The sequence below is a fragment of the Panthera onca genome, chromosome B4 (genome assembly GCF_046562875.1).
Source record: "Panthera onca isolate mPanOnc1 chromosome B4, mPanOnc1 haplotype 2, whole genome shotgun sequence".
Classification (NCBI taxonomy): domain Eukaryota; kingdom Metazoa; phylum Chordata; class Mammalia; order Carnivora; family Felidae; genus Panthera; species Panthera onca.
In genome coordinates this window covers 122,983,075-122,997,705 of record NC_138345.1, presented here as the reverse complement: position 1 = coordinate 122,997,705, position 14,631 = coordinate 122,983,075, and the positions used below count along the sequence as shown (strand labels likewise).

At 41.7% G+C, this 14,631-nt stretch overlaps 1 protein-coding gene across 1 annotated transcript in view; it reads left to right on the top strand.

Moving 5' to 3' along the window:
- Window positions 1-6,698, top strand: part of CB4H12orf42 (chromosome B4 C12orf42 homolog) — an 81,893-nt gene extending 75,195 nt beyond the window's left edge. The window contains exons 4-7 of the mRNA XM_078449209.2: window positions 1,885-2,172; window positions 6,075-6,184; window positions 6,229-6,441; window positions 6,508-6,698. Coding sequence (XP_078305335.2) covers window positions 1,885-2,172; window positions 6,075-6,184; window positions 6,229-6,441; window positions 6,508-6,546 — 650 coding nt within the window. The 3' untranslated portion in view covers window positions 6,547-6,698. The remainder of the gene's footprint in view (window positions 1-1,884; window positions 2,173-6,074; window positions 6,185-6,228; window positions 6,442-6,507) is intronic.
- The last annotated feature ends 7,933 nt before the right edge of the window (window positions 6,699-14,631 follow it).

Here is a 14,631-nt window from a genome sequence, read left to right as displayed (position 1 = left end):
TAGATAATCTATAAAGTCTCTTTCCACTCATAACTTTTAGGATGTGAAGGTGTGTAGAGAGCCTTTGAGACTTCCCTCCTGTTCTTGATGGTTGAACAACAGAACAAGGGCAGATCAAATGCCACTGGTTCTAGCTTTGTAGGTTTTCCTTTGGGATCGAGAGTCCCGGAGCTACTGTTTTGAAATATTCTAGTTGGTTCTTTGCATTCGGGAAAGCCTGACGGATTTGCGCACCATTTCAAATTCTGGACTTCAAAATGAAATGAGGCAATCGATTAAAATGAAAATAAAAGCTCAATCTTCCTAAAGTGTTGGAGGTAGACAAAACGTCTAGAACCCTCAAATCTGCTTATGCACAAAGCTTGCATACGCATTCCCATGGTGCCTAGCTGAATACTTATAAAATCATATTCTGAAATATGAATATGAATTCTGAACAGAAGCAAATGATACCGTGACTTTTATAGGGCTGGCCATAGGCCAAAGATGCAAATTGATGGCCTGTGGTGATTCAGAGAGCAGATGTGTTTTGTGGAGCCCACGCTGCGTTTTTTAAAAAACTTGAGTGAGTTACCAACACTTAAAAATCAGAAGTTTTTACATAAATAAAAAATATACTTCTGCTTCTCCTGAAAATCCAGAACAATCCGTCTAGACTGGGCTCACATGCCCTCATGGCCACATAAAACAAGGTCTGAGAAGTGGCCAGCCCCTGTGGAAGTATGGCATGTACTTCCAGGGTACCCCCTCCTTGGCCCTTTCTCCCCTTTCTGTTATCTGGAAGTCCCCTTGCAGGGACATTTGCTTTGATTCCTCCTTCTGCAGACAAGGCTGTGGTTTAAGAGGAGGGCTTCCTGGTACCTAACACGGCCAGCGCCCTCTTTGCCACTTGACAAACACCTTGAGAACAGGGAATAGGAATCTTGTAAAAACTTGTGTGCCCTGGCACCATTTCTGCCACACAGAAGAACTCGTGGAAATAGACTCGCTTCCCTTTCCCATTCCACACCTCCTGGCTTTTCCTCTTTTCTACCTTCTACTCCCCAAATCTGAATACCTTATTTTTTCCCCCCAGACTGTTAATAACTCTTCAGGGGCAACGTGGGTAAATTGGAACTATTGTGGATCCCCAAGTTTCCTAGACCTGATGTAAGAAATAACTACAAACTGGATGGCTTAAAATTGCTTTCTCACAGTTCTGGCAGCCAGAAGTCAGAAATCCAGGGGTCAGCAAGATTGGCACCTTCTGAAGGTTCTGAGGGAGAATTTACTCCATGCCTTTCTCTTAGCTGTGGGTGGTTGCCGTAACCCTTGACGTGCTTTGGCTTGGAGATACCGTATTCCAGTCTCTGCCTCCGTCATGACGTGGTGTTCTTCCTGTGTGCCTGTGTCTGATAAGGACACTGGTCATATTGGGTTGAGGCCTCGCTCTAACAGCCTCAACTTGATTGCATCTGCAAAGACTCTATTTCCAAATAAGGTCACATTCACAGGTGCAGAGGGTTGGGGCTTCAATATACCTTCTTGGGAGACACAGTTCAACCCATTAGCCTCAAACTAGTTTTCTAACCTGTAAAATGGAGTAATAATAGCATCTGTGAGACATGGTTCTTGTGAGGACTGATTCATCTTGTCCAGGTCTTCACATGGTGCTTACAGCAAAAGCATGTTCAGCCTTTTGCCTCATTTGCTGTATCTTTTCCCTCCTCCACTTCTTCCACTTTGGTACCCTGGCCTTTGGATTCTCTGTCATTTCTGTTTGTTCAGTATAGAAACAGCAAACAAAAAAACAAAATCAAATATTGCTTAATTTCATCCTTCCCATCATTAATTTAGTAGGTAATACTGAAGTCCATTCTTTTAAATGAATGTGTTTGTTTTTTGCAGTGTTTCCAGGAAAGGTTCAGACTCCAGGGGCATGTAGAAGACTACTTTGTGCTCAACAGTACAGTATACCCAGGTCTCCTGCTGTAAGTACAGCTTTTTCTGAAGAGGAAAGCCATGGAGAGGCCAGTTTCTCCCAAACACCATCCAGTGAATGGGATGAGACCCGATTGATCTTTGCTGTCAGACAAGAAATGAAAAAGAGAGCCAGAGGAGCACCCAATGCGGCCTGGAGTCGTCCACTTTTGGAAAAGTCCATGACAAAAAAACCTATTAGACCCAGTCACAGTCACTCCTGTGCATCTAGAGGCTGCAGGAACACACAGGAATAGACACATGAGGCTTCAGAATCAGCCCTCCTTCGATTCCAGGGGCGATTCCACCCCACTTGGTAAGGATCACCTTGTGGCTTTTAATTCCTTTTTTTTCTTTCAATTGGTCACATTTTGTTTTTAACCTCATACAAACAGCAAAGCTACTGACCCAATGGCAGGTCTTATTCTAGAAGGTTCTATAAGAACTGTATCAGTCAGTCTTGAATGGAAGTCTTCTTGTTGCCGAGTATCATATTGGAGGAGAGAACAAGTGTGATTTGATGACAAGTAATGTGATGATTCAGGTGTTGCACTTGATAATGATAATGATAGTGATAATGACAATGACAATTATTACTATCACGATCGCTTCATCCCCCATTTAACAAGCTCTCACCATGTGCCGTATACTGTGCTGAGCATTTCACATTATTTTATGAAAGCCTCATATAACACCTTTAGGCAGGTATTGTTATTATCCCCATTTTACAGATAATGAAACTGTGAATTCATAGCACAGGATAATGTATATTATCCTGTCAAAAATTCTCATGGGAGTAATGATTAAAAGTAAGGAAACAGACCAGAAGGAATGAGCTTCGAAACCTTGGAGACATGGGCTCCAAACTCTGCTTTGTCCCATTTCAGTTCTGTAGCCATGATCAAGTCCTATAAATGTTCTTTGAGCCCAGTATTTTCATCTGTTAACTAACGACAATTACTTCCTTGAGGAGATGTAATTAGAGGATTGCTCTAAATGAAGTTCACTGAACACAGCAGGGACTGAATGGTGGTGGTGATGGTGGTGGTGGCATCTATGGGGCTGTTGTTCAGATAGGAGGTGAGAAAATGTGAGGAAACAATGTATATTCTAGACACTCTAGAACTGTCATGTAGAAGGATTATAGTAGTCTTACATAGCTTTTTTTTTTTTTTTTTGAAAATCTTTTTGGTATATTTCGCTTCAAATGTTTATAGTTTGCTGGAATTGACCAATGGAAGAAAGAAACAGATTTTGACTCAGTACAAAGAAGAACTTTCTTTGAACTAGAGGATAATGTACTGCTTGGGCTCAAAGTGGTAAAGGAGGCACTGGTAGACCTTCTACCAAAGATGCTGATTCAAAGATTTCTTCATTTCTGGGAAGCTGGGCTTGCGCATGGGATGCTTAGGATACTGGTTGGTTAACATGTTTTTCTCTTATTACGTGTAAGGCAATGTGCTAAACTCTGAACATATGTCTTCAATTTTGATCCATATGGCCAGCCTCTGAGATAGGAACTGCTATTTTCCCATGCTTTGGATGCAGAATCTGAGGCCCGTGGAGATTCTGTAACTTTAGGGCTGGAGTCAGGATTCAAGCCCTCCAGTTTGACTCCAGGTCAGAGTATACCTCTGTTGATTTTGAATATGGCAATAATAGCTCTTGGGGATTGAGCACTTACTACGTCCTAGATGCTTTAATTTTAGCATGTTCTTCTCTTGGATACTTAACAAGTTTGCTTTTTCACTTCCTTCAAGTGTTTATTGAAGCTGTCACCTACATGTGACATTTCTTAACCCCCTTTCCCGCATTATTTCTCTGCTTTGGCTTTATTACCAGCTGATACTTACACATTTCTTCATTTGCTTATTAAGTAGTCCACTTCCCCGTCCCCACCCCCTCTCCCCATAGCTAGGATGCAAGTTCTATAAGTGCAGGGATGTTTCCTGCTTTATTCTTTTCTGTATCTCTAATGTTTAGAATACTGGCAGGCATATAACAGACGAGTCTTAGTGAATGAACAAATGAATGAACAAATTTAATCCTATTAGTGACCTTTTGAAGTAGGTAATACAACCCTTATGGTTCAGGTAAGGACAAAGAGGCTTAGGGCAAGTGATGTGCCAGGATTTGGATCTATGATGGTCTGACACCAAAGGCTTGCTTCTTCTATGACACCACACTTCTCTGTAAGACAGTTTGTTACAAAATGCATCATTACCGCATTGCATTCAGGGAAGGAATTCCTATTCTTTGCTTACGACCGAGCCTTGATGTGTCTTGACCTGTCTAGGTTATATTCTATTGCGCAAAGTTCCAGAGCCACATCCACGTTCTTCTGTGGAATTCCCTTGCACTGATTTTTGAAGGCAACGAATTAGTCATCTGCCAAGGCTGCAAGTCCAAATCTGCAAATGGTTATTAAGCATCTAGTTTTCGGAAAGTGGTATGTCCGGCATTCTAAAAGCTTTTACTTACCTGGAGATAGAGAAATGCCATTTCACCTTTATTTCCAGGAAATAATTCTCACACTGAAAAATCCAATTCACTAGAAGTTTTTCAGTGTTTGGCTTAGGTATGTTGAGTGTATAGTGGGAGGTGCCCAATACATACCGGGCACAGTATGTGACGAACTAATTGAATTGCCGAGAGATGGACTGGCTCTTGGACACCCGCTGTAAGGAAGGTACTGTGCACTTTAATCTCATGCATATTTTTTGAAATGTGAATGATCCCGTAGGTGGTTCCAAATACTCTGTACATCTGCACGCTATTCAATGTCCTTTAAAAACTTGTGGGAAGTGGTTTAAAACCCATAACTTGTCTCACTGTACTACTGAAGAATTAAGCTATTAGGAAAATGGGCAGAATTTCTCAGGGAAAAACCCTACATAGGAAAAAATAGATATACATGGAAATCAGATGGAATATGTATATATTCTTTTTCAGTATTGGCTGTATTGTAAACATATCTCATCTTTTACATAAAAAGTATTTGGTTGGGCAAAGAAAATCACTGAATTTATTATTAATATTAGTGTGTATGTAGGTGTTGTATAGATCTGGATCAGCGAATTCCTGGATTGTTTTAATTTTCAGCTGGTTTGAAACTTCTTTTTTTTTAATTTTTAAATGTTTTTATTTATTTTGGAGAGAGAATGAGCAGGGGAGGGGCAGAGAGAGAGGGAGACACAGAATCTGAAGCAGGCTCCAGGCTCTGAGCGGTCAGCACAGAGCCCAACGTGGGGCTGGAAGTCACGAACCACAAGATCTTGACCTGAGCCCCACGAGATCATGACCTGAGCCGAAGTCGGACACTTAACCGACTGAGTCACCCAGGAGCCCCATGGTTTGAAACTTCTAATAAAACTTAGGGAGTATTGCCTTTTGGATGTTTAAATTACTAGTTGGAAGTCTACATGGGCTGTGGATCCACTGGTTTTGTATGTTCTCTGATGCCACTTAGTTTTCCATGCAAAAACTTTTCCCTGATTCCGAATTGGAGGCTCTATTTTAGTCATGGATTCTTCTGTTTCCCCTCTCTTTAGCAGTTTTGAACAGTTTTCCTTGAACTAAAAAGGTTTATGAGGATCTTGTAAAAATTATTTTTTGGAGGAGGTGCTTTTAAAAAAAATTTAATGTTTATTTTTGAGAGAGATAGAGGCACTGAGCTGGAGCAAGGGAGGGGCATAGAGACTGGGAGACACAGAAACTGAAGCCGGCTTCAGGCTCTGAGCTGTCGGCACAGAGCCTGACACCAGGCTCCAGGCAGGGCTCAGACTCAAGACCCTTGAGATCCTGACCTGAGCCAAGGTCTGATGCTCAACCAACTAAGCCACCGTGCTCCCCTGGAGGGGTGCTTTCAAACAGCAGGAAAGGAATAGATGGCATTTTGTTTTCTTAAAGCAATGTGGGGAACCATGTAAGGTAATGCCAGGGATCTCTCTCTCTCTCTCTCTCTCGCTCTCGCTCTCGCTCTCTCACTCGCTCTCAGCACATTGCAAATGTTGATTTCTCAAACATCCAGTCATCAGCGGAGACCTTCTCCAAGTCCCGGCGGGGCGGGTGAATTCCACCCATTTCAGTGCCACTCCTCCCTGTCTGCCTTCCAGGTTCCCCTGCGAGGCCTCCCGGCGCCACAGGCCTCTGCAGGAGAAGCCAGGCCCCGTCGGCCTCCTCGGGGGTCTCCCAGAGTCCCCCAGAGCCCAAGCTGGAGGACAGGGTGGCAGACGCAGTCTTCGCTCTGGCTGACCCACCCCTCCAAAGCCGGCCCTGGGGCGCGTCCGGAAGTCCGGGGGGGGGGGGCGGTTGCTATGGCACCGGAGATGCTCCCCAAGCATCCTCATCCGGGGGAAGGGGGGGAGGGGGGAGAAAAGGGGACCCAAGGCGGACGCCTCCCTCCACGGCAATCTGGCAGAGACGCCCGTTCCTCTGCCCGCCGGTGCTCCCACCCACCTTCCCTCCAAGAGGTTAATCAAGGTTTGCTCTTCTCCCCCCCCCCCCCCCCGCCGCCCACCCCAGCGTTTCCATACGGCTTGTTCACAGGCCCCTCCTAGGCCGAGGGTGAATGCTCCCTTACACTGACCGCTGCGAGGGAATTGTCCGCGAGTGCTGCCCATCTTGGAATCAATGCCTGCCCAGAACAACAGAAAGGGCCTCAGATGTACTGGTTTCCACAGAACCATTGTTCGGCTTTTGTGGAGCAGTTTTGAACCTAATAAATAATGTCAGAAGTCTCTATCGCCGCCCAAAATGTTCCTTTTGAAGCATTTCTAACAGTATTTCTGTTCTGCGGCGTCTCCCGGTGTCACAAAGACTTTGTGCCTCACGACGGGGATGGGGTACGCGGCGCGCCACCTCGCACCGCGCCTGCGGGGACTGTGAGGACCCCTCTCTGTTCGGCTCTCGCAGGTAAACGGCTTCATTTGCCAACTCGAGCTGTGGTTTAGGCATGTTTCCTAAGGGCCTTTTGAATTTCCAAACAGAGGGTTGGGACACCTAATTGAATGTCTGTAATTTAATAGTTAACACGAAATTTGATTACTCCTGAGGTGCCTAGGGGAATTCTTCAGACCATATTAAGGTCTTTATGGCAGAAACCCGAAGCTGGATCCTCCCTTGAGGTCCCGAGACTCTTGGAACTAAGTTTAATGCAAAAGACATACTGAGTTCTCTTACTGGTGATAAAGAAACACTGGAGAACCTTAGCTAACATTCGATCAAATCGGTCATTTTAGGCACTACTTTTTACTTCGGTTAACTTAGGTTAAACACAGCGTCTTTTCACCATGATTTAATGCGGAGACTGACTCTATCAAATGATTTTCATTTTACTTCAGTTTTTTACATGTAGTATTCTTTTTCTCAGCATTGAAAGAGAAACGCAAATCAATGAGACCAATACATCCCTATGGAGATTTGCACTCAAGTTCCTTGCTGTTTTCCTCCCCCAGGCTTGTATTCAGAGAGTCTGATAAGTGGAGTTCATAAATCCTCCTGCATTCTGACCCCCCTTCATTTCAACTTAGTATGTAGAATATGCCTATATTCAAGACTTATCAAATCTAACGTCCAAATTTACGTCTCAAATTTTAATAGGAATGAAATGTAATAACCAGTAACGGCTTAACATTTAGAAGTCTGTTCACTCCTTTGAGGAAGATTTGATTTCCTGGCATTCGCTAGGGGTAATGCGCTTTAAAGGAAAAAAAGGATCCCCGAACTTTAGAGCTTACCTTCTTCCAGACTATGGTTTTATAATAAATACATTTTTTATTTTTAGTATTTATGTATTAACATGACCTTATTGTAAGAGAGCATATGGGTTATCAGTGGTGGTTGCTATTGTTTCCTGAGGGGATAGTGGCACCTGCTCACCAGAGTTCACATGACAATTATAAGTTCAACTTCATGCCATTTGGTTGGAGAGAAATGTGTGGTTAACTCCTGGGTGTATGTAAAATTTTGATTTTGGGATATTTTTTATTATTTTTTTTTTAATATTTATTTATTTTTGTTACAGAAACAGAGCACGAGTCGGGGAGGGGCAGAGAGAGAGAGAGAGACACACACACACACAGAATCCCAAGCAGGCTCCAGGCTCTGAGCTGTCAGCACAGAGCCCAATGCAGGGCTCAGATCCACGAACTGTAAGATCATGACCTGAGCCGAAATTGGACACCCAACCGACTGACCCATCCAGGCATCCCTTGATTCTGGGATATTTTAATTTGCTATCTAATGATGAGTTAGTACAACTTTTTCAGATCAAGAAACTATTGCTTTAAGTGATTGTAAAACAGTTAACCAAGAAAATTTTTTTAAAGTTTATTTACTTATTGAGAGAGAGAGAGAGAGAGAGAGAGAGAGAGAGAGGGAGTGGGGGAAGGGCAGAGAGGGGAGAGAGAGAATCCCAAGCAGGCTCTGCACTATTAATGCAGAGCCCGACTGGGGGCTCGAATTCATAAACTGTGAAATCATGACCTGAGCCGAAACCAAGAGTCGGTTGCTTAACCAACTGAGCCACCCAGGTGCCCCAATTAACCAAAAATTTATAATCGTTAATTACAAGGGTGGAGAATGTTTTTGATATCATCAATAGATTCACTTGTGGAAGTGAAAAAATGAATTTACTAAAAATACAATACAGAGGAAGCAATTCTATTCATAATTGAGAAAAGGGATACAAGCAAAAGATGTGAAATATGTGGTATACCATATTGTAAAGAGGTTTCTCAAAGTGTGTTCCATGGAACACTGGAATTACAAAGACGCTTTGTGAGATGGGGAGTCTATAGATAAATACGTGTGAGGGATGTTGTCCAGCATGCTCCCTCTTGGAGAAGCACAGTAACATATTAAGGATCCCCAGAAATTAGCATGATAAAAAAATCTGATAACTCTGTTTAGCCCAGTGTTTTTCAATTTACTTTGGTCAGCAAATCCTGATTTATGTGTGCATTTGTGTGTATACACACACACACACACACACACACACACACACACACACACATTTTTAATGTTTATTTATTTTTGAGAGAGAAAGAGACAGAACCCAAGCACAGGAGGGTAGAGAGAGAGGGAGACAGAATCCGAAGCAGGCTCCAGGCTCTGAGCCAAAGTTAGATGCTTAAGCTACTGAGCCACCCATGTGCCCCAATATATATATTTTTAAATAGCACCTATCGATATCTTGTAGCACTTGTGTCCTATGGAACACAGGTGGGAAAACTTTGCTTAAACTCTATTCTAAATATACCAGAATTCATGTAAACTGGTAAGGTTCAGATTAAGGATTTCTTTTCAAGGTAGTAAAGAAAGTATCAGAACTAAAGAAAGAACCCCTTGGGGTGCCTGGGTGGCTCAGTTGGTTAAGCATCAGACTTCGGCTCAGGTCGTGAGTTCAAGCCCCATGCCGGGCTCTGTGCTAACAGCCTGGAGCCTGCTTCAGATTCTGTGTGTGTGTGTGTGTGTGTGTGTGTGTGTGTGTGTGTGTCCCTCCCCAGCTCACATTCTGTCTCTCAAAAATAAATTAATTAAAAAAAAAAAAAAAGAAAGAAAGCATCCCTTAATAAATACCTCCAGGAACACATTCTTCCTTGGAGGAATGTAACAAACTGTTTCCAGTTATTTTTTTCTCATTTTGGATACACATGGTTGGGAGAAGTTTGGTCAGTCCATCCATGACCATGCTTTGATAGTGATGGATGAGGGACATTTTCAATTTGACTGTGACACTCATGGGCTGTGGGTGTTCCAGTTCTGAATGGTGACTACTTTTTTTTTTTTTTTAATTTTTTTTTTCAACGTTTTTTATTTATTTTTGGGACAGAGAGAGACAGAGCATGAACGGGGGAGGGGCAGAGAGAGAGGGAGACACAGAATCGGAAACAGGCTCCAGGCTCGGAGCCATCAGCCCAGAGCCTGACGCGGGGCTCGAACTCACAGACCGCGAGATCGTGACCTGGCTGAAGTCGGACCCTTAACCGACTGCGCCACCCAGGCGCCCCTGGTGACTACTTTTTTATTAGAACTTAGACACAAATGCCCCAATGTAAATGCAGTTAAATCTTTCTCAATGCCATTATTTCTGAAAACAATGCTGAATTAAACAACCATAATTGAGGATGAATTGCTTTTAGGATATAAATAGTATGTATTTATTTATAGTACTATCACTGAGGAATAGAAAAAAGTCCTATAGTTTAAAATAATTGTTACTAAGGTTCTGAATTACAACTTGCTTATATTTCTTCAGGGGTATGTGATTCAACTTATGGTACATTTTACCATATAGTGTAAGTGTCTTGTAAGGAAGATGATATGCCACTTTAGCAAAAAATGTTTTACTGAAATTTGCATTAGAAAATAGATATTGATGGGGCATCTGGGTAGCTCAGTTGGCTGAGCATCCAATTCTTCGTTTCAGCTCAGGTCATGATCTCACAGTTTGGGAGTTTGAGCCCGACGTTGGGCTCCATACTGGCAGTATGGAGTCTGCTTGGAATTCTCTCTCTCCTCTCTCTCTCTCTCTCTCTGCCCTTCCCTGCTTGCTCTTGCTCTTTCTTTAAAATAAATAAATAAATGAACTTAAAAAAAAGAAAATAGATATTGATTAATTTTTTAAATTGGTGCATTGAAGAAACTAAATATTTAACACACTCTTCAGTGAATAATGTTTACAAACGAGGAATCCTTTGATAATATATAAAGTAAATAATTATAATGACAGGTGGCATTTATTAAGTGTTTATTATGTATTAGGGACTGTTGTAAGTGTTTAGCATATATTAATTCATCTAGTCACGATGGCTTTATGAAGTACTCATTATTATATCTGTTTCATGGGTAAAGGAAGCTTTATTTTTAGCAGTTGTAAGATACATATATATGTATGTGTAGGTATATAAACACATATATGCACGCACACACACACACACACACACACACACACACACATATATATATATATATATATATATATATATATATATATATATAAGCTTTGCAGGGCACCTGGCACTTGGGTGGCTCAGTCAGTTGAGCATCCAACTCTTGATTTTAGCTCAGGTCATGATCCTAGGGTGGTGGGGTCGAGCCCCACAGCAAGTCCCACGTCAGGAATCAGGCTCCACACTGAGTGTGGAGCCTGCTTAAGATTCTCTCTCTCTCTCTCTCTCTCTCTCTCTCTCCCCCCCCCCACCCCTCTCCCCGGCTCATGAGCTCGCTCTCTGTTGCTAAAATAAATTTTAAAAAATAAAAATAAATAAATAAAAACTATATTAATGTTATATATTATGCAATTTATTTCATATACAAAGTTACATTATTATATAGTGTATTATTAAAGTTGACATATATGTGCATATGTGTGTGTATTCCACTTACAACAGACAGCATCTATAAATCTGTAAATATACCATGATAGGGGTGCCTAAGTGAGGTAACTATAGAAAGTCTATGCTTATCCCTTTCCTCCTGATAACAAGGTACAGAGTGGGAGTTGGTAACTATGGGTTGATGACATATAATATGTTTCAACACTTTGAAGAGCAAAGTGGGGTCTGAGACTATTATCACATTGCTCTTTTTGTTTGAAACACCATCTCTGTGAACGAAGGCTCAGAAAATAAAAGAAGAGAAGGTGGTTTTGAGGCTCATTAAAGATGGCAGAACTTTTTCAAGGCTACTGGAGCTGACATCAGATTTGTGGAAGGGATGGGGTGCTGCAGAGTGGGGAGTTAAGGAAGAGCTAAGGTGCTGAGATCCCCCTGGATCCAGAGAACCAAGAATGCATTCTGGCATACGTGAACCTGAACTCAGTGTCACTCCATCCTTTGGCAGGACTTTCGTCACTGTGAATTTGGGATGACGTTTTGTTTACAGCAAAGGTGATTTTGGTAGTTAAATTTTCTATCAAATCAAGGCATTTTGAAAAGTAAGAACATTATGCAAACGCAAGTCCTTCTTTGGTGACCAATACCAACAATAACTGGCACAACACTATCATTGGTTATGCAGGGCTGATTTTTTTTTAATGTTTATTTTTGAGAGAGAAAGACAGAGTGTGAGCGGGGGAGGGGCAGAGAGAGAAGGAGACACAGAATCCGAAGCAGGCTCCAGGCTCCAAGCTGTCAGCACAGATTCCAAGGTGGGGCTTGAACTCATGAAGGGTGAGATCAAGACCTGAGCCAAAGTCAGCCGCCCAACCGACGGAGCCACCCAGGCGCCCTCTGCAGGGCTAATTTAAGGACTTTCCATCCAACGTCTGCTCACACTGCCAGGGAGTACTATTTCTGGTGATCATGTGATCGTGTCCCTCTACGAAGTACTGTACCTTCATCACAGCGCTTGGGGTAAGTCATAGTATCCCATTTACTGGTGGGGAAACTGAAACAGAGAAGCCAATTCGCCGCAATGATGACTGCCTCCAGTACCCACGCTTATAGACATTGTGCATTAAAAAACAATATATGTAGGGGCGCTTCGGTGGCTCAGTCGGTTGAGCGGCCGACTTCGGCTCAGGTCATGATCTCACGTTCCGTTGAGTTCGAGCCCCGCGTCAGGCTCTGTGCTGACAGAGCCTGGAGCCTGTTTCGGAATCTGTGTCTCCTTCTCTCTGACCCTCCCCCATTCATGCTCTGTCTCTCTGTCTCAAAAATAGATAAACGTTAAGAAAAAAAAAACAATATATGTAGTTGATAAATTAACAAACCATTCCATTTAGAACCTCCAATTTAGAAAAGTGCAGTTTAAAAAAAAAAACTTTTTTTAAGGTTTATTTATTTTTGAGACAGAGAGAGACAGAGCATGAACAGGGGAGGGGCAGAGAGAGAGGGAGACACAGACATTGTATAGCTTTGTCTCACTGGAGTGAATAGTAACGTATATTGACAAAGATGCATTAATATATTTGATTAGGGGGGTTACCTTGGACCTGATGGGTAGTGTTACATAAAACACAATTTATACACCATTACATAATATATAGGGCATTTTATACACTATCACGTACAAAAACATTTAAATTCCTGAACGCAACCTGGAGGGTTTTGGAAAAAGGATTTTGAAGTTGTCTAATGGATAAAAGCAGTGGCAACTTAGAGAAGGGAGAAGTCAGTCTGAGTTGGAGCAGTCATAGAAGGCTTCCTGTGACAGGATTTGAACTTTGATTTTGGAGAAGGAACAAAGAAATGAATGGAATGGGAAGTAACAATCAGGAACAGATTCCCTTTTATGGGGCCTATAGCTTCCACATTTTGAGGGGGGCTTTTTAAGGAATAGAATATAAAGTTATGGATATTATTGGGTAGACAGCCTGGGAAGAACCTTTGCAGATGGAAGGCCCTGAAGCTTAAGTGTTGTTTGTTTCTTAGTAAATCTATCTCTGAGCAAGGCCAAAAGCATAGATCATTTATTTTACAAAATGAAATACACCTGTAGATCTATGTTGGTGAGGAAGAAAGAAGACTTGAATTCTCATAGGAGAAAGGAGTGAATTTGACCATTTTCATCCTTTTGAATTGTTTGAGATTTTGAAAATTGATAACCACAATAAACTCTTTTTTTTTAATCAAGGCGTAATATGCATGGCCTTTGAAAAATGGTCCAAAGAGGTTTTTTTTTTCCTTAAAGAATGAATCCAATTATGAGTGTATTTCAGAATGAATGACCTTTCTCAATTTTCCCATGTTTGATTCTGTAGCTAGTCAACTTCTAAAGCTACAAGAAGATTTGACAATCATAAATAATTTAATATACTTAAATGGCAGGCTCTTTAAAGGAGAGAAAAAGCTGCGTTTCACTTGAAAAAAAATTTTTAAATAGACTAGGCATAGATTGTCTTTAGATCTTAGGGGATACACTTGCATTTACAAAAAAACCTTCAGAGATGAGTAATTTAAGATTAAATTGGAAATGTCAGTCTATTAGTCAGACTACATAGCAATACTCTTTTCCAAAGCTATACACAATGATTCATATTTATTCATACAAATAATACTGATAGTCAATGTTTTGTGCAAACTCACTATGGACCAAGTGCTATGCTGATTTCTTTATCACAGGGTATCTCCACCCTCCTCTCTTGTGTTTTGTTTTTGCCGTGAAGATCTGACGGTCATTCCTGCTTGGCTCCTTTTATTTGTTTATTTATTTTTAATAGCTTTCTTAAGATATAATTCACATATCATGCAAATCATCTGCTTATAGTGTACATTTTACCGGTTGTTAGTATATTCACGGATCTGTGCAGCCGTGATCACAGCTAGTGATCACATGAAAATGTGCTCCCATAGAAACTCTATACCCCTCAGCTATTATCTTCCACCCCTCCTCTTTGCCCCTGCTCTAAATGATCACTAATCTTTCTGTCCCTATAAATGTCCCTATTCTGGGAACTCAGTATGAATGGGATTATATAATATGTGGCGTTTTGCGGCTGGCTTTTTCCATTTAGTGTGATTTGTCACGATTCATCCATGTTGTAAGCAGGTGTCGTATATCATTCCTTTTCACGGCCAAACAATATTCCCTCATGTGGCTCTGCCACACTGCATTTATTCATTCTTCAGTTGGTGGACATTGGGGTTGTTCCCACTTCTTGGTTATCACGAGTCATGCTGCTATAAACATTTGTGTGCAAGTTTTTGGGGAGACATATGTGTTCAT